This window comes from Choloepus didactylus, chromosome 20 (genome assembly GCF_015220235.1).
Source record: "Choloepus didactylus isolate mChoDid1 chromosome 20, mChoDid1.pri, whole genome shotgun sequence".
NCBI classification, from domain to species: Eukaryota; Metazoa; Chordata; class Mammalia; order Pilosa; family Megalonychidae; genus Choloepus; species Choloepus didactylus.
The window spans coordinates 36,316,754-36,337,266 of NC_051326.1; the positions used below are offsets into that span (position 1 = coordinate 36,316,754).

The 20,513-nt window shown below is 38.0% G+C and overlaps 1 protein-coding gene across 2 annotated transcripts in view; it reads left to right on the forward strand.

Annotated features, from left to right (window-relative positions):
- MTMR9 (myotubularin related protein 9) overlaps nt 1–20,513 on the forward strand; it is a 71,405-nt gene that overhangs the window by 20,357 nt on the left and 30,535 nt on the right. For both annotated transcript variants that reach the window (XM_037813048.1, XM_037813049.1), the window contains exon 4: nt 19,633–19,806. In XM_037813048.1, coding sequence (XP_037668976.1) covers nt 19,633–19,806 — 174 coding nt within the window. The remainder of the gene's footprint in view (nt 1–19,632; nt 19,807–20,513) is intronic.

Genomic DNA, 20,513 nt, shown 5'->3' on the forward strand with positions numbered 1-20,513 from the left:
GACACATAGTAATCAGACTGTCAAATGCCAAAGAAAAGGATAAAATTCTGAAAGCAGCAAGAGAAAAGTGATTCACCACATACAAGGGAAGTCAAATAAGATTAAGTGCTGATTTCTCATCAGGCACCATAGAGGCAAGAAGGCAGTGGTACGATATATTTTAAATACTGAAAGAGAAAAATTGCCAGCCAAAAATCCAGCAAAGTTGTTCTTCAAAAATGAGGGAGAGTTTAAAATATTCACAGATAAACAGAAGCTGAGAGAGTTCATTAATAAGAGACTAGCCCTACAAGAACTACTAAAGAGAGTGCTGCTGGCTGAAAAGACAGGAGAGAGAGGTCTGGAGGAGGGTACAGAACTGAAGAATATTAGTAAGGGTAACTTAAAGGATTAAAAGAGAGAGAAAAAAATAGATCTGTCAAATGAAAACCAAAGGATAAGATGTTTGAATCAAGAATTGCCTTTACAGTAATAACTTTGAATGCTAATGGATTTAACTCTCCAATCAAAAGACAGATTGGCAGAATAGATTTAAAAATATGATCCCTTTATATGCTGTTTACAATAGACTGACCTTAGACCCAAAGACTCAAATAAGTTGAAAGTGAAAGGAAGGAAAAAGATATTCCACACAAGTAGTAACCAAAAGAAAGCTGGGGTATCTATACTAATATCAGACAAGATAGACTTTAAATGCAAAGATGTTACAAGCGATAAAGAAGGAGACTATATAGTAATAAAAGGGGCAATTCAACAAGAAGAAATAACAATCATAATTATCTATGATCCCTATTGAGGTGCCTCAAAGTACATGAGGCAAACACTGGCAAAATTGAAGGGAGTAATAGATGACTCTACCATAATAGTGGAAGACTTCAACGCATTACTCTCTCCAGTAGATAGAACAACTAAGCAGAGGATCAATAAAGAAACAGAGAACATATATAATATGATAAATGAACTGGATCTAACAGACATTTATAGAACACTGCATCCCCAAACAGCAGGATACACATTTTTCTCAAGTGCTCATGGAACATTCTCAAGGATAGACCATGCTGGAGCACAAAACAGATCATAACAAACTTCAAAAGGATTGAAATTATACATAACAGAATGGGGCTGGAAATCAATAACAAATGGAGAACTGGAAAATACACAAATGTATGGAGGGTAAACAACCCACTCTTAAACAATCAGTGGGTCAGAGAAGAAATTGCAAGAGAAATAAGTAAATATCTTGAGACAAATGTAAACAAGAACACAGCGTATCAAAACTTACGGGATGCAGCGAAGGCTGTGCTGAGATGGCAATTTATGGCCGTAAATGCCTACATTAAAAAGGAGGAAACAACTAAAATCAACGCTCTAACTGAACAACTGGAGAAACTGGAGAAAGAACAGCAAATTAATCCCAAGGCAAGCAGAAGGAAAGAAATAACAAACATTAGAGCAGAAATTAATGAAATGGGGAATGTGAAAACAATAGAATTAATAAAACCAGAAGTCGGTTTTTTGAGATCAGTAAAATCGACAAACCCTTAGCCAGATGGACAAAGACAAAAAAGAGAGAAGCTGCAAATAAATAAAATCAGAAATGACTGCATTATTATGGACCCTGAAGAAATAAAAAAGATCATAATTGGTTACTGTGAACAACTGTATGCCAACAAGCTAGACAACTTAGATGAAATGGACAACTTCTACAAACATACAAACAACCTATGCTGATTTGAGAAGAAATAGAAGACCTCCACAAGCCAATCACAAGTAAAGAGATCAGTAACAAAAAACCTACCAAAAAAGAAAAGTCCAGGACTGGGTAGCTTCATGGTCAAGTTTTACCATTCATTCCAAGTAAAATTAATACCATTCCTGGTCAAACTCTTCCAAAACTTGAAGAAGAGGGAACACTACCTAACTCATTCTGTGAAGCCAGCATTACCCTAATATCAAAGCTGGATAAAGATACTGCAAGAAAAGAAAACTTCAGATCAATCTCTCTAATGAATATAGCTGCAGAAATCCTCAAAAAATGTCCTTGAAATAGAATCCAACAACATATTAAAAGAATTACACACCATGACCAAGGTGGGCTTTATTTCAGGTGTGCAAGGGTGAGTCAACATAAGAAAATCAATTAATATAATACACCACATTAACAAATTAAAAGGGAAAAACCACATGATCATCTCGATAGATGCAGAAAAGGCATCTGACAAAATTCTAATTCTTTCGTGATAAAAACACTTCAAAAGGTAGTAATCGAAGGAAAATTTCTCAACATGATAAAGGTCATACATGAAAAACCCACAGCTAATATCATACTCAATGGTGAAAGACTGAAAGCTTTCTCTAAGATCAGGAACAAGGCAAGGATGCCCCCTGTCACCACTGCTATTCAACATCATGCTAGAAGTTCTAACTAGAGCAGTGTACCAGTTTGTATATTTTTTGTCCCCCAGAAAAAGCCATGTTCTTTGATGCAGTCTTGTGGGGGCAGACATATTAGTGTTGTTTAGGTTGGATCACTGGAGTACTTTAAAAAAAGCCACACAGGCCCAGACACTGAGCTGCTAAGAGTAACATCTTGGAGAGCAGCTAAGAGTGACATTTTGGAGCTGCAGCTTACAGAGGCATTTTGAAGATGGCCATTGGAGCTGACACAGACATTTTAGAGAACACCATTTTGAAATACAACCTGGGAGCAAAGGAAGAAGACGCCAGCCATGTGCCTTCCCATCTAACAGAGGTTTTCAGATACCATTGGCCATCCTTCAGTGAAGGGATTCTTTGTTGATGCCTTACCTTGGACACTTTATGGCCTTAAGTCTGTAACTTTGTAACCAAATAAACCCCCTTTATAAAAGCCAATCCATTTCTGGTATTTTGCATAGTAGCAGGTTTAGCAAACCAGAATATTTAGCTTCCTGAGGAACAACCAAACCATCCTCCACAGTGGCTGTACCATTTTACATTTCCACCAGAAGTGCTTAAATGTTCCAAGGTAAGGCATCAACAAAGGTTAGATATTTAGATCAATGGAACGGAGTAGTCCATTGATTTTTGACAAAGGTGCCAAGGTGATTCAATGGGGGAAAGAATTGTACTGGGACAATCAATATCTATACATTAAAAAAAGGTGAACTTAGACCTTGCACGATACACAAAAATCAAGATGAATTATTGACCTAAACATAAAAGTTAAAATTATAAAACTTCTTGAAGAAGATACAGGAGAAAATCTTTGTGACTTTGAGTTAGGCAAAGTTTTCTTAGATATGACACCAAAGGTTACTAAAAATAGATTAGTGTTTTCTTGTTGCTGGATGGAGAGAGGTATGGACTGTAAAGTTACTCACAGAATTTTTGTAGGAGATGACTGAAATTTTTGTTATCTTGATTGTGGTGGTGGTTTCACTAGTGTATGTAACTGTCAAGCCTCATCAAACCATGCACTTGTAAGTGCATCCAGTTTATTTTTCATACATTATGTCTCATTAAAGTTGATAAAAAGAAGACAAAAGAAAATAACTTAATGTAAAGTTTCAATAGATGATTAGAAACCCTTAAAGAGAGAATTAGTGATCTGGAATATAGATCTGAAGTAATTACTAAGAATAAAGAACAGAGAAACAAAGGGGATGGAAAATGTGATAGAGAAGTGTGATGGTTGAATTGATGTGTCCACTTGGCCAAGTTATGGTGTTCAGTTGAACACATCAATTTCTTCTGCCTCTTCAAATCTACTGCTCTAGTATATATATATATTTTTAATCATCATTTTATTGAGGTATATTCACATACCACGCAGTCATACAAAACAAATCGTACTTTCGATTGTTTACAGTACCATTACATAGTTGTACATTCATCACCTAAATCAATCCCTGACACCTTCATTAGCACACACACAAAAATAACAAGAATAATAATTAGAGTGAAAAAGAGCAATTGAAGTAAAAAAGAACACTGGGTACCTTTGTCTGTTTGTTTCCTTCCCCTATTTTTCTACTCATCCATCCATAAACTAGACAAAGTGGAGTGTGGTCCTTATGGCTTTCCCAATCCCATTGTCACCCCTCATAAGCTACATTTTTATACAACTGTCTTCGAGATTCATGGGTTCTGGGTTGTAGTTTGATAGTTTCAGGTATCCACCACCAGCTACCCCAATTCTTTAGAACCTAAAAAGCGTTGTCTAAAGTGTCCGTAAGAGTGCCCTCCAGAGTGACCTCTCGGCTCGTTTTGGAATCTCTCTGCCACTGAAACTTATTTCATTTCCTTTCACATCCCCCTTTTGGTCAAGAAGATGTTCTCCGTCCCACGATGCCGGGTCTACATTCCTCCCCGGGAGTCATATTCTACGTTGCCAGGGAGATTCACTCCCCTGGGTGTCTGATCCCACGTAGGGGGGAGGGCAGTGATTTCACCTTTCAAGTTCGCTTAGCCAGAGAGAGAGGGCCACATCTGAGCAACAAAGAGGCATTCAGGAGGAGACTCTTAGGCACAAATATAGGGAGGCCTAGCCTCTCCTTTGCAGCAACCGTCTTCCCAAGGGTAAAACTTATGGTAGAGGGCTCAACCCATCAAACCACCAGTCCCCTATGTCTGTGGTCATGTTAGCAACCATGGAGGTGGGTTAGGCGAATACCCCTGCACTCTCCACAGGCTCCTCAAGGGGGCACTACACCTTTTTTTTTTCCTTGTTTTTCTTTCTTTTTTTTTTTTTTAACTTTCCCTTCTTTTTTAAATCAACTGTATGAAAAAAAAGTTAAAAAGAAAACAAACATACAATAAAAGAACATTTCAAAGAGACCATAACAAGGGAGTAAGAAAAAGACAACTAACCTAAGATAACTGCTTAACTTCCAACATGTTCCTACTTTACCCCAAGAAAGTTACCTAATATAGCAACATTTCTGTGAACTTGTTCCTACTATATCCATCAGAATTTAACAGACCATAGTCATTTCTGGGCATCCCCAGAACGTTAAATAGCTTATCTGTTCTTCTTGGATTATTGTTCCCCCTTCCTTAATTGCTCTCTACTGCTAGTTCCCCTACATTCTACATTATAAACCATTTGTTTTACATTTTTCAAAGTTCACATTAGTGGTAGCATACAATATTTCTCTTTTTGTGCCTGGCTTATTTCGCTCAGCATTATGTCTTCAAGGTTCATCCATGTTGTCATATGTTTCACGAGATCGTTCCTTCTTACTGCCGCGTAGTATTCCATCGTGTGTATATACCACATTTTATTTATCCACTCATCTGTTGAAGGACATTTGGGTTGTTTCCATCTCTTGGCAATTGTGGATAATGCTGCTATGAACATTGGCATGCAGATATCTGTTCGTGTCACTGCTTTCCGGTCTTCCGGGTATATACCGAGAAGTGCAATCGCTGGATCGAATGGTAACTTTATTTCTAGTTTTCTAAGGAACTGCCAGACTGACTTCCAGAGTGGCTGAACCATTATACAGTCCCACCAACAATGAATAAGAGTTCCAATTTCTCCACATCGCCTCCAGCATTTGTAGTTTCCTGTTTGTTTAATGGCAGCCATTCTAACCGGTGTTAGATGGTATCTCATTGTGGTTTTAATTTGCATCTCTCTAATAGCTAGTGAAGCTGAACATTTTTTCATGTGTTTCTTGGCCATTTGTATTTCCTCTTCAGAGAACTGTCTTTTCATATCTTTTGCCCATTTTATAATTGGGCTGTCTGTACTATTGTCATTGAGTTGTAGGATTTCTTTGTATATGCAAGATATCAGTCTTTTGTCAGATACATGGTTTCCGAAAATTTTTTCCCATTGAGTTGGCTGCCTCTTTACCTTTTTGAGAAATTCCTTTGAGGTGCAGAAACTTCTAAGCTTGAGGAGTTCCCATTTATCTATTTTCTCTTTTGTTGCTTGTGCTTTGGGTGTAAAGTCTAGGAAGTGGCCGCCTAATACAAGGTCTTGAAGATGTTTTCCTACGTTATCTTCTAGGAGTTTTATGGTACTTTCTTTTATATTGAGATCTTTGGTCCATTTTGAGTTAATTTTTGTGTAGGGGGTGAGGTGGGGGTCCTCTTTCATTCTTTTGGATATGGATATCCAACTCTCCCAGCCCCATTTGTTGAAAAGACCATTATGGCTCAGTTCAGTGACTTTGGGGGCCTTATCAAAGATCAGTCGGCCATAGATCTGAGGGTCTATCTCTGAATTCTCAATTCGATTCCATTGATCTATATGTCTATCTTTGTGCCAGTACCATGCTGTTTTGGCAACTGTGGCTTTATAATAAGCTTCAAAGTCAGGGAGTGTAAGTCCTCCCACTTCATTTTTCTTTTTTAGAGTGTCTTTAGCAATTCGAGGCATCTTCCCTTTCCAAATAAATTTGATAACTAGCTTTTCCAAGTCTATGAAGTAGGTTGTTGGAGTTTTGATTGGGATTGCATTGAATCTGTAGATGAGTTTGGGTAGAATTGACATCTTAATGACATTTAGCCTTCCTATCCATGAACAGGGAATATTTTTCCATCTTTTAAGGTCCCCTTCTATTTCTTTTAGTAGAGTTATGTAGTTTTCTTTGTATAGGTCTTTTACATCTTTGGTTAAGTTTATTCCTAGGTACTTGATTTTTTTAGTTGCTATTGAAAATGGTATCTTTTTCTGGAGTGTCTCCTCAGTTTGTTCATTTCTAGCATATAGAAACATTACTGACTTATGTGCATTAATCTTGTATCCAGCTACTTTGCTAAATTTGTTTATTAGCTCTAGTAGCTGTATCGTTGATTTCTCAGGGTTTTCTAAATATAAGATCATATCATCTGCAAACAATGACAGTTTTACTTCTTCTTTTCCAATTTGGATGCCTTTTATTTCTTTGTCTTGCCAGATTGCCCTGGCTAGCACTTCCAGCACAATGTTGAATAACAGTGGTGACAGCGGGCATCCTTGTCTTGTTCCTGATCTTAGAGGGAAGGCTTTCAGTCTCTCACCATTGAGTACTATGCTGGCTGTGGGTTTTTCATATATGCTCTTTATCATGTTGAGGAAGTTTCCTTCAATTCCTACCTTTTGAAGTGTTTTTATCAAAAGGGATGTTGGATTTTGTCAAATGCTTTTTCAGCATCTATTGAGATGATCAATTGATTTTTCCCTTTCGAGTTTTTAATGTGTTGTAATACATTGATTGTTTTTCTTATGTTGAACCATCCTTGCATGCCTGGAATGAACCCCACTTGGTCATGGTGTATGATTTTTTTAATGTGTCTTTGGATTCGATTTGCAAGTATTTTGTTGAGGATTTTTGCATCTATATTCATTAGGGAGATTGGCCGGTAGTTTTCCTTTTTTGTAGCATCTTTGCCTGGTTTTGGTATTAGATTGATGTTAGCTTCATAAAATGAGTTAGGTAGTGTTCCCTTTTCTTCAATGTTTTGAAAGAGTTTGAGTAAGATTGGTGTCAGTTCTTTCTGGAAAGTTTGGTAGAATTCCCCTGTGAAGCCATCTGGCCCTGGGCATTTATTTGTGGGAAGATTTTTGATGACTGATTGGATCTCTTTGCTTGTGATGGGTTGGTTGAGGTCTTCTATTTCTTCTCTGGTCAGTCTAGGTTGTTCATATGTTTCCAGGAAATTGTCCATTTCTTCTACATTGTCCAGTTTGTTGCCATACAGTTGTTCATAATATCCTCTTATAATTTTTTTAATTTCTTCAGGATCTGCAGTTATGTCACCTTTTTCATTCATTATTTTGTTTATATGGGTCTTCTCTCTTTTTGATTTTGTCAGTCTAGCTAGGGGCTTGTCAATCTTGTTGATCTTCTCAAAGAACCAACTTTTGGTGATATTTATCCTCTCTATTGTTTTTTTGTTCTCTATGTCATTTATTTCTGCTTTAATCCTTGTTATTTCTTTTCTTCTACTTGGTTTAGGATTGGTTTGCTGTTCATTTTCTAGCTTCTTCAGTTGATCCATTAGTTCTTTGATTTTGGCTCTTTCTTCCTTTTTAATATATGCGTTTAGTGCTATAAATTTCCCCCTTAGCACTGCTTTTGCTGCATCCCATAGATTTTGGTATGTTGTGTTCTCATTTTCATTCGTTTCTATATATTTAGCAATTTCTCTTGCTATTTCTTCTTTAACCCACTGATTGTTTAGGAGTGTGTTGTTTAACCTCCAGGTATTTGTGAATTTTCTAAGTCTCTGATGGTTATTGACTTCTAATTGTATTCCATTGTGGTCAGAGAATGTGGTTTGAATAATTTCAATCTTTTTAAATTTATTGAGGCTTGTTTTATGTCCCAGCATATGATCTATTCTGGAGAAAGTTCCGTGAGCACTAGGAAAGTATGTGTATCCTGGTGATTTGGGATGTAATGTCCTGTATATGTCTGTTAAATCTAATTCATTTATCAGATTGTTTAGGTTTTCAATTTCCTTATTGGTCTTCTGTCTGGTTGATCTATCTATAGGAGAGAGTGATGTGTTGAAGTCTCCCACAATTATTGTGGAAACATCAATTGCTTCCTTTAGTTTTGCCAGTGTTTCTCTCATGTATTTTGTGGCACCTTGATTGGGTGCATAGACATTTACGATTGTTATTTCTTCTTGCTGAATTGCCCCTTTTATTATTATGTAGTGGCCTTCTTTGTCTCTCAAAACATCCCTGCATTTGAAGTCTATTTTATCTGAGATTAATATTGCTACACCTGCTTTCTTTTGGCTGTAGCTTGCATGAAATATTTTTTTCCATCCTTTCACTTTCAGTTTCTTTGTGTCCCTGTGTCTAAGATGAGTCTCTTGTATGCAACATATTGATGGTTCATTTTTTTTGATCCATTCTGCGAATCTATATCTTTTAATTGGGGAGTTTAATCCATTTACATTCAACGTTATAACCGTGAAGGCATTTCTTGAATCGGCCATCTTATCCTTTGGTTCATGTTTGCCATATTTTTCCCTCTCTATATTAATATCCTTTATTGTACCCATACCGAATCTCTTTAGTACTGAACCTTTCTCCAAGTCTCTCTGTCCTTTCTTTGTTTCTCTGTTTGTAGGGCTCCCTTGAGTATCTCCAGTAGGGCAGGTCTCTTGTTAGCAAATTCTCTCAGCATTTGTTTGTCTGTGAACAATTTAAGCTCTCCCTCAAATTTGAAGGAGAGCTTTGCTGGATAAAGTATTCTTGGCTGGAAATTTTTCTCACTCAGAATTTTAAATATATCGTGCCACTGCCTTCTTGCCTCCATGGTGGCTGCTGAGTAGTCACTACTTAGTCTTATGCTGTTTCCTTTGTATGTGGTGAATTGCTTTTCTCTTGCTGCTTTCAGAACTTGCTCCTTCTCTTCTGTGCTTGACAGTGTGATCAGTATATGTCTCGGAGTGGGTTTATTTGGATTTATTCTATTTGGAGTTCGCTGAGCATTTATGATTTGTGTATTTATGTTGTTTAGAAGATTTGGGAAGTTTTCCCCAACAATTTCTTTGAATACTCTTCCTAGACCTTTACCCTTTTCTTCCCCTTCTGGGACACCAATGAGTCTTATATTTGGACGTTTCATATTATCTATCATATCCCTGAGGTCCATTTCGATTTTTTCAATTTTTTTCCCCATTCTTTCTTTTATGCTTTCATTTTCCATTCTGTCATCTTCCAGGTCACTGATTCATTGTTCAACTTCCTCTAGTCTTGTACTATGAGTGTCCAGAGTCTTTTTAATTTGGTCAACAGTTTCTTTAATTTCCATAAGATCATCCATTTTTTTATTTAGTCTTGCAATGTCTTCTTTATGCTCTTCTAGAGTCTTCTTGATTTCCTTTATCTCCCGTACTATGGTCTCATTGTTCATCTTTAGTTCTTTGAGTAGCTGCTCTAGGTGCTGTGTCTCTTCTGGTCTTTTGATTTGGGTGCTTGGGCTTGGGTTATCCATATCGTCTGGTTTTTTCATATGCTTTATAATTTTCTGTTGTTTTTGGCCTCGTGGCATTTGCTGAACTTGATAGGGTTCTTTTAGGGTTTGTAGACCTATTGAAGTCCTTATCGCTAATTTATCAGATCTACAGCTTCGTGGAGTACACTTTCTCTAACTAACCAGCAGGTGGCGTCCACGAGCCACCTGTTCTCCACAAGCCAGTTCTCCCCTGGTTAGCCTTTTTGGTGAGTGGGGGAGTGAGTCTTGTGGGGTCCAATTGGTGTACCAAGCTTGCGTGTGTAGTTGGTGTTGCCTGCCCTGTATGTGGGGCGTGTTTCTGGGCAGTCGGGAAGGGGGTTGGCCCTAACAATGAAATCTCCCTGGTGATCCTAGAGTTTTAAAGCTGCTGCAATAGTCTAATCCTTCAGTTCAGTCCTGCCACAGTTTGTCTCTGCCACTGACCCACAAGTCCTTGGTATTGGCGTATGGCTCCTGAGACTTGCAAGTGGGCCCCTCTTCCAGGCTGTGCACCCCGGGTCGTCTGTTGAGGGATGACTGTGCTATGTCACAGGTGAGTGCCGTCCCCCCAGGGCAGTTTTGGGCTGCTGGGCTGTGTAGGGAGGCTCCCAGTCTGCTCAAATGATGGCTGAGTGGGGCTTTGTTAATTCACACTGCTCCACCTTCCCAACTCTGGGACAATCAGCTGAGGTTGCAGGGAAGGCTAATGTCCACGCCCAGTTTTGTGGTGTGTGCCTGTTATTTGAAGCACTTCCGTCACACTGGGTTGTCTGGGGCAGCTCTGGGCTATGGGGCTGGCGATGGGCAGGAGTGTTTCCTGTCCACCAGGATGGTGGCTGTGAGCGGACACCCCCCTTTTCTTGGGAAGTTGTGGTGTTTAGTGAATTTTCTCAGCCACTGGATTATTGCCTTTTGTCTCAGAGCTCTCTTAGTTCTGCTCTTGACTTGACATGCCCAAATTGAAAGTCTTTGAAGCTTTCTGTATTGGGCTTCTGAGAGTAATTGTTTTAGAAAAAGAAAAAAGGATTAAAAAAAAAAAAAAGAAGGGGGGGCCCTCCTCAGAGATCTAATGGGTTATTGAAATGCTAATAGACAAAGCAACCAGGGCCATTAAGGAAAGGTCCACAGGGCAGAGAGATCAGCTTTTCTTCGGGATTTGCATATCTGCCTCAAGGCCTGAGCTCTGCCCTTCCCCTTTCTGTGTTCACCAGAACTCCAAAAATCCTCTGCTTTTATTTTGGAGTTTTTCGTGTTGTTTTTTTTTTTTTTTCTATGCCTGTCTCCTCTCTGCTGGGCTGGCTGCTCTCAGATTCTCCGGTGTCTGGTCTCAGTCTATCTATGGTTGGAGTTTGGATCAGTAGAATGAGTTTCCGATAAGGGCTGCCACTGCAGTTCTCCCTTCTCCTTCCCGGAGCTGACAGCCCCTCCTCCCATGGGACTGAGCCTGGCAGGGAGGGGCGCGGGTCCCCTGGCCGCAAAAACTTACAGATTTCGCTGATCTCAGCAGTTCGACATTTTCATGAGTGTTGTATGAAGTATGCCCAAAGACAGAATGCTCTGTGGTGTCCAGTCCACGCAGTTCCTGGCTTTCTACCTACTTTCCTGGAGGAGTAACTAAAACATACAGCTCACCAGTCTGCCATCTTGCCCCGCCTCTCTAGTATATTTTTAATTTGATCTATCTTTTATTTCCATAAGATTTGCTATTTTTTAATTTACCCTTTCAAATTCTTCTTTATACTCTTTAGCCAACTCACTGAAGTTGTGTGTACTTCTTGGTTAATTGTTCCAGGTTCTGTTTCTCTTGCAGCTTTTAAATTTGGTCTTTTATCTTGTCCATATCTTCTTGGGTCTTTATGTGCTTTGTGATTCTCTGTTGACTTCAGGGCATTTGCTTATCTTGATAAGGTTATTTTGGGAAATGCAGGATTATTTGAACATTTATATATATTTTTGGCAGAGCCACAGCTTGCTGGAGTAAACTTTCCCTATCTTCCCAGCAGATGGCATTCTTGAGCCACCTCTTACCCTCAAGCCAGCTCTCCCCCAGCTGCACCTGTGCACTGGGCAGGGCCCAAACTAGGTGGAAATCCAATCAGTGCACCAGTTCCCCATATGCACTGGGGACTGCCAGCCCTGGGGGTGTGGAATGGACCCTCTGCAGTTCGGCAGGGAGTCCACTTAATGGCACTGTGGGTCTCTGGTGATTCCTGCACCTCTGAGTAGATCACTCTCAGGCTGTGGGACTGTGTCTTACCCTCCAGCTCAAACATGCCCTGCTCCCTGCTCATCATGTGCCTGCAAGCCTCTGAGGTGTCAGAGGAGCTCATGGTGTTTCCGTGTGGCACCCTAGCCTATCCCCACCTCTCGCCCATGCACACCATGGGTTTCCATGGAGGGAGTGTAAATGAGGTCAACACAGTTTCAGTGTTTCCCAGGTTCCCTCAAGGGAACTCTCAGCCGTGGGGCTGAGGAGGATTATTTCCCCAACTAAGTGCTGAGATGGGTGTGCGAGGAGTGGAGAACTGCTCCTTCCCCTGCTCAGCGGCTCTTTCACCACTGCCAGCCCCTGGCAGTGGTCTTGGCTGAATAAACTCACCTCATCCTTTTTGACTCAATTTCTCTCCTTTTTCATCCAAATCCCCACCCCTCCACATATTGTAGAGGTCCTTTTCTGCCCGCTCACATCCTGAAACCACTGTCCTGGCTGTTTTTCTGCCTTTTCTCTAGTTTTTTTTCATGGAGAAGTTTGCTCTGCCTCACCTATTCTGCCATCTTCCCAGAAGTCTGAATTTTTTCTTTTTTAAAGACTACAAAATGTTAGGTCGGAGTCGTTCAGGAATCCACACAACGCAGCAAGTCAAAGTTTAAGTATAAAGTTTAAGATTTATTAGAGGAAGAAAGCAGGTGGGAGCCAGCAAAAAGAAAGAAAATGGCTCCAGCTCTCTATCTGAGAGCAGCATTTTTTAAAGGAAAAACCCACTTTGGGATGGGAGGGTGTTGGGGGGAAGGGTGCCTGCTGAGTGTGTTCTGTGCCTCGATTGGGTAAATGCCTATCAATTTTTGGGCTGATTGGTTGCTAGGGTTCTGAGCATTATTCTTCTTTGAAATGTAGCTGTGTTATCTATCTAGGGAGAGCAGGCCTTTCTGTTTGTTCATCTTACGGACATATCTGACCTCGCCTTACTCGCCTTGGAGGCGCCACTGTGGCTGGAACAGCCTTGAACAGCCTTGAACAGCCTTCATTTTTCAGTTTATGGGGCACCTGTTTTCTGTGAGATAAGCTGCGGGGCCCCTGGGTCAGACACTCCTTCTACATGTTAGTTTCTTTTTCTGGGATCTAACACAAAAGACATTTTAGACACATTGGAGACATTTTAATATAGATCCTAAACTGTATGATACTAGTGAATTAATGTTACATTTTTAGATCTGATAATTATATTGTGGAGTATTGGACAGTGTCTTCATTCTTAGTAGATGAATGCTGAAGCATTTACCAGGGATCTAAGGAAACATAAGGAGAGAGAAAGGTTGGAAGTGAAAGAATGGAAAAAGAATCTTATTAGGCAAATATCAACCAAAAAGAAAACTGGTGTAGCTGTATAAATATCAACATTCAGTTTGCTAGGAGGATATAATATTTCTAAATTTGAAATAATAAAGTAAAAAACAGACAAAACTGTATGAATTAATAAATTTACCATATTTGTGAAGCAATTTAAAAGTAACCCGTTAATTGAAAACAAGCATAAATGAATCACAATTTTTTTTTTTTTTTACCATTTAAACAGTACAGTTAACAAGCTTGATCAACTAGACTTACATGTAATATGCCCAACAATTTGAGAATGTCATTTTATTGTTATAGTATCTAAGCATGGACAGAACATTTAGGAAAATAGACTTATGTATCAGACTTAAAACAAGTCTCAACAGATTTAAAGTAATTTTTATCTTAAAGCTTAGGTGGGTTTAAGGAGAATGGACTTTGGAAGTAGGCTGGCTGGGTTTGAATCAAAGCTCCGCCACTACTAAGTGTGCAATCTTGGACAAGTTACCTAACCCACTAACCTTCAGTTTCTTCATCTGTAATTTGGGAATAATAATACCTACCTGTGGGGTTCCTGTGAGTATTGAATGAGTTATCACTTGAAAAGCTCCAAGAACAGTACTGTTTGCCATATGCTCTTCTCAGGGCTTTTTAAGTGCTTTCTATTATTATTGCTGCTGTTGTTTTTATTACTATTTTCTAGCCTGATACCAGTTAAGTTAGAATTCAACAACAAAAAGAACTTTAAAAATAAAAACTGTTTATTAGGAAATTTAAAAGCATACTTCAATGCTGGAATCACATGGGAATTAAGAGAATGCATTGATCTGAACAAAAACGAAAATAACAAATGTCAAAAATTTAAAGGGAGATCCTGGAGAAAATTTTATAGTATTGACTATATATATATTAGATTAGATTAGAGTAAAGGCTGAAAATTAATAGCCAAGCATACAGTCTAGGAGGCTGAAACAGGAATATCAAAATGAACGTAGTGTAAGTAGAAAGAAAGAAATGATAAAGATAATAGCAGGAATTAATGAACAAGAAAACAGACATGCAGTAGGTTAGACAAATCCAATCCAACTCTTTAAAAAGGCTAATAAAAATGATAAACCTCTGGCAAGACTAATTAAGAAATAAAAGAATCAAGTAATATTAGGAATTAAAATGGGGACATAAATACCAATCCAGCAGAAGTTTTTAAAAATTGAATATTAAGAACCCCTTTGTGCTGCTAATTTTGAAAATTTCAAAACAGACAAATTCACAGAAAAATATAACATCAGAATTGACTTAAGATGAAATCGAGAACCTGGATGATCTTATAGCCATTAAAGAAAGTCAGTAATTAAGGAAACACCAGGTTCAAGTGGGTTTTTCTGAAGAGTTCAACCAAACCTTTAAGAAACAGATAATTTCAATTTTATGTAAATTCTTCTAAGCAATATAAAAGAGGAATTTCTACCCATATCATTAAAACCAAACCAAAACAAAATCAAGAAAATAATTACTGGCCTTCTCACTTGTGAACATAAATACGGAAAACAAAGGTCTATGAATACTGAAACTTTATATAATTATATATATATTTTTGGATGCTGGGGTATTGGAGTGGCTGGAAGGAGGTAAATGACACAGTGGAACTGAAGCCTATAGCATCCCTTGTGATTTGCTGCATAGCTGCTTGTTGAATTGCTCCTTGAAAGGCTTCACCTTTCTGTATATACCTTGTATTGCATAATAAGGAAGAAACTGAAACTGTGGAACTGTAACCCATACCATAACAATTTTTTCAAATTCAGTTTTATCAAGATATATTCACATACCATACACTCATCCATGGTGTACAATCAACTGTTCACAGTGCCATCATATTTGTGCCTTCATAACCCCAATCCATTTTTGAACATTTTCTTTACACCAGAAAGAATAAAAATAAGAATAAAAAAAAGTAAAAAAGAACACCCAAATCATCCCTCCCATCCCACCTGTGTCAGTTTGAATGTTTTATGTTCCCCAAACAGCATTATCCTTGATGGCAATCTTGTGGGGCAGACATATTAGTGGGGATTAGGTTGGAACGTTTGGATTAGGTTGTTTGCATGGAAATGTGCCCCACCCAACTGTAGGTCATAACTTTGAGGAGATATTTCCATGGAGGTGTAGCCCCACCCATTGAGGGTGGGCCTTGATCAGTGGAGCCATATAAATGAGCTGATGGGCAGAGGGAACTCAGTGCAGCTGTGAGTGACATTTTGAAGAGGAGCTACAGCCAAGAGGGACACTTTGAAGATAGCACAGGAGCTGCAGGTGAGAGACAGTTTGAAGACAGCTGTTGAAAGCAGACTCTTGCTCCAGAGAAGCTAAGAGAGGACAAATACCCCAAGTCCAACTAAGAGTAACATTTTTGAGGAACTGCAGCCTAGAGAGGAACATCCTGGGAGAAAGCCATTTTGAAACCAGAACTTTGGAGAAGACACCAGCCACGTGCCTTCCCAGCTAACAGAGGTTTTCCGGACACCATTGGCCATCCTCCAGTGAAGGTACCTGATTGTTGATGCGTTACCTGGGACGCTTTATGGCCTTAGGACTGTAACTGTGTAACCAAATAAACCCCCTTTTATAAAAGCCAATCCATTTCTGGTGTTTTGCATTCCGGCAGCATTAGCAATCTAGAACACCACCCCAATCTTCATTTAGTCCCTATCCCCATTTTTCTACTCATCCATCCATACACTGAGTAAAAGGAGTGTTACCCACAAGTTTTTCACCATCACACTGTCACCTCTTGTAAGCTACATAGTTACACAATCGTCTTCAAGAGTCAAGGCTACTGGGTTGGAGTTGATACCTTCAGGTATTTACTTCTAGCTATTCTAATTCACTAAAACCTAGAAAGGAATATCTATATAGTGCATAAGGAAGCCCATCAGGGTGACATCTCAACTGCATTTGAAATCTCTCAGCCAGTGAAACTTTTGTTTCATTCACTTCCCCCTTTTGGTCAGAAGATATTCTCAATCCCACAATGCCAGGTCCAGGTTCATCCCCGGGAGTCATATCCTGCATTGCCAGGCAGATTTACACCCCTGGGAGTCAGGTCCCACGTAGGGGGAAGGGCAGTGAATTCACCTGCTGAGTGGCCTAGCTAGAGAGAGAGGGCCACATCTGAGCAGCAAAGAGGCACTTAGGGGGAGACTCTTAGGCACAGTTATAAGCAAGCTTAGCCTCTCCCTTGCAGCAACAAGCCTCACGAGGGCAAGCCCCAAGATAGAGGGCTCAACATACCAAACTGTCAGCCCTCAATGTTTATGAGAACATCAACAACAACCCAAGCGAGGAAGTCCAACACTTCCACATTTTCTCCCGGCTCCTCAGGGGAGCCCTGCATATATGTTTTTATTCTCTGCCTGAATTACTCTGGGATATATCACTATTTCACACTAACCTGTGCAAACCTACTAGATCTCAATTCCTGTCCAAAGTTCCATGTAATCATGGTGTCTGAACAAGCTGACTATGCAAGTTAAATTGTTTAGTGTACTACAGAAAATATAGCTCCTGCTACAGATAATCATCTCTTCCCTTGGTCTCACATGGAAGTTGAAGTTTTAAAACACAGTTTGTATCATCTTTTACCCTTTAGCCCAGTTTGCCCTAGTCCTAACCAGATCTGCTTCATTCATATCTCTAATTGAAGTCTAGACTCTTTTTCAGCTTTTTAAACAGTTGCTGTACGTGCTAATACTGACGCCATAACAATTTTTGAAATTACCTATATAACTGTTTGTTGAGCTGTACATTGAGAGCTGACATCTTTCTGTATGTATGTTATATTTTACAATAATGGAAATGGCTGAAGTTGTGGAATTGTAACCCATGACATTCTTTGAGGTTTGCTCTCTAACTACTTGTGAAATTGTACTTTGAAAGTTATCACTGTTATGTATATAGGTTAAAGTTCACAATAAAAAAAAAGAAATCTTAAACAACCAAATCCAGCAGTACATGACAAAAATATGGTAACTTGATCAAGCTGAGTTTTCCCAGAAATTCAGAGGTTATTTATCATTAGAAGATCTGTAAATATAAGTTACCATTTAACAGATTAAAGGAAAAGATACACTTACCAGATTAGGGTGAAAAGTATAGAAGTATACATCTATTCATGATAAAAGCTCTTAGCTTTTGGATTAGAAGGGAACTTCTTTAACTTGATAAAGGTTATCTACTGAAAATATATATCTTAGATTTATCATTTAAGTTCGAGTGATACAATATACTCATCATCACCATTCCTATTTATCTTTGTGTTATAGGTCCTAGCCAGCTCAGTAAGACAAGAAGAAAAAATAAAAGTATATAGATTAAAATGGAAAACACAAAATTTCCATTATTTGTTGATTATATGTTTGTCTACAGAGGAAACAAAGAATTTTGAGATTGTAGGCAATTCTCTATACTAACCACAATTTTGAAGAGATAAAATTTAAATGCAACCAAAAAATAAGGTTCCTAGTAAGATACCTAAGAAAAGATAGGCAAGACCTTTATTGAAAGAATTATAAAACTTTATTGAAAAAAATTCAAGAATACTTAAATAAGTGGAGAGACACTATGTTCATTGATAGGGAGATTGAATATTGTAAAGATGTATTTCTCACCAAATTGTTCTAAAGAGTCAACGCAATCTTATTAAAATCCCAATGAGATTTTTCATGGAATTTGATCAAAATTATTTGAAAGAGCTGAGGGCCAAGAGGAGTCAAGGTACTCTTGAAGAACAAAAATGGAGAGAGGACTTAGCCTACTAGATATCAAGCTTATTTTAAAAGCTATGCATTACTACAAATAGACCAGTGTAACAGAATAGTGAACGCTATACATATGAAAACTTAATATTGATGATAGACATACTCTGCAGATCAATAGTCATACCATCATTCTACAGAGCAGGACATCAATAAATAATACCTACTAGTAAAAAAATCAAGAATTAACAGTATAATCATATTATTTAGAAATTTTGAGGTAAACACATACACACACATACACACAATGAAGCTAAACTTTGAAAATTGTTGCCCCTGGGGAAAAGGGATGGGTGAGCAGGAAACAAGGAACTACTTTTTTTTTTTAATGAATCTCTTAGAAACTTTTTTTTTTTAATTGGTAGTGAATAACTTTGAAAAGTGAAAAAAAATTAAAAATTTTGATATTGTATCTTATAAGATATATTTTTTAATATGCTTGTCTTATAGTGAGTTATCTTCCTAGTGCTGCAACCCATGGCCAATAGGTGAGGTTCCTCTGATTTACAGGAACATATTGAAATTTACATATACATAATTTAATTTTTTTTACTGTAAAAAGCTTTTCACAGTCTTAAGTGGTTTGCATTTCTGGTATTTGAAACAAGTTGTCATTTGATAGAAATTTTATATTATCTACTTTTACTTCTTAGCTTACTGTTAGAAATAATTTTTTTGGCTTATAAGTGCAACTTTTCTTAATGGTGAATTGTTATTGTTTTAAGAAGGATGTTACTAATATTGCTATATTTTTCTCCTTTTTTAGATAACAGAAAGTAATAAAAGATTTGATATAGGTAGTAGCTGCACTCTAGTTTGTGCTGCTTAAGCACTGTTCAGAATATCACTGTCTTCTTGGTGCTGCCCTTTAAGAGGACCATTAACAAATTTAAATGGTACCCAGAAAGGGATGGATATAGGTATAATGTTGGCCCTGATAATCATGGTCCTTGTGGATATACTTAGTATAATTAGCTTGGAGAATAGAAGACTAAAGGATGACCTAATGTCTTTCAAATATTTGATAGGATGACATGTTTTCGAAATAGGGAACTTGTACTGTGTTGTCTGAAATCATGATCAAAACCAGTAGAGGAAATTACAGAGCAGTAGATTTTGCTCAATATGAAAAGCTACAGGAAGCTCACCCTGAAGTATAGAGCTCCTTTTTTTCTGGAAGTATTTTAAGTATAGGTTAGGTATCCTTTCTGCGAAATTCCTGAGAGTTGGCGTTTTCATTGTGTGGAAGTTGATCTTCTAAGGTCCTTTAAAAGTTTTCAGATTATTTTGTGACATTGAGTTACTTGGTTAGCTTTGAGTATTTTCTGTTTTTCAGACCACTGAATGGAGGCTAAGCTATGTCAATAAGGAATTTGCTGTCTGCCCCTCTTACCCACCAATTGTCATAGTGCCCCAATCCATTGATGATGAAGCTCTTCGGAAGGTAGCTACATTTCGACATGGAGGACGCTTCCCAGTACTAAGCTATTATCATAAGAAAAATGGAATGGTAAGTGTATAGTACTATAGCTTGATCTCCTGAAAGGCTTGGTTTGGGCATCTTTTCTATGAAATGTGCTCTTTTCCTATGTACCTAGGATTTTCTCCATTTAAACTTTAGGGAATTAGCAGTAGGGTGATTTCAGTTATCAGGATATGACTCTGAATTCTTTCCATGATACTGCTTAACCTTAGAAAAGTGCAGATAGGCTTATCTTCAGTACGTAGTACAAAAGGAACCAGTGTTTGATGCATATAACAACATTCTTAAGATAGAAAAATAAGAAATTTCTTTGGCCAGAATAGTCTTATTTTATGTTATGTTATTAGCATAAGATGTTATTTTAACTATTCTCAGAACTTTCCATGTAAAACATGAATAGAGCAGACATTTTATTTTCAAAAGGGAGAAGAGACATACGTCATTATTCGCAACTTAAATAAACATAGGAGTCAGGAATTAAATAGGCAATACTTGCTGTATATTTGTTTCCAAAGTATTTATCTAAGACTATTTCTCTCCTTTCATTTTTTCTCAGTCAATAAACATGGCTTCTTATTTTGAAACTAATAATAAATTAGCAAATGAATTCTATCCATCTTCCATTTTCCTTTTTCCCTTGGTAATAAGTGAAACTTGGATATTTAGGGTAAAAAGATTTAAAAAATTTTGCAATGTTGACATCAGGCAACCTCTCCTGTTTGCTTATAGTATTG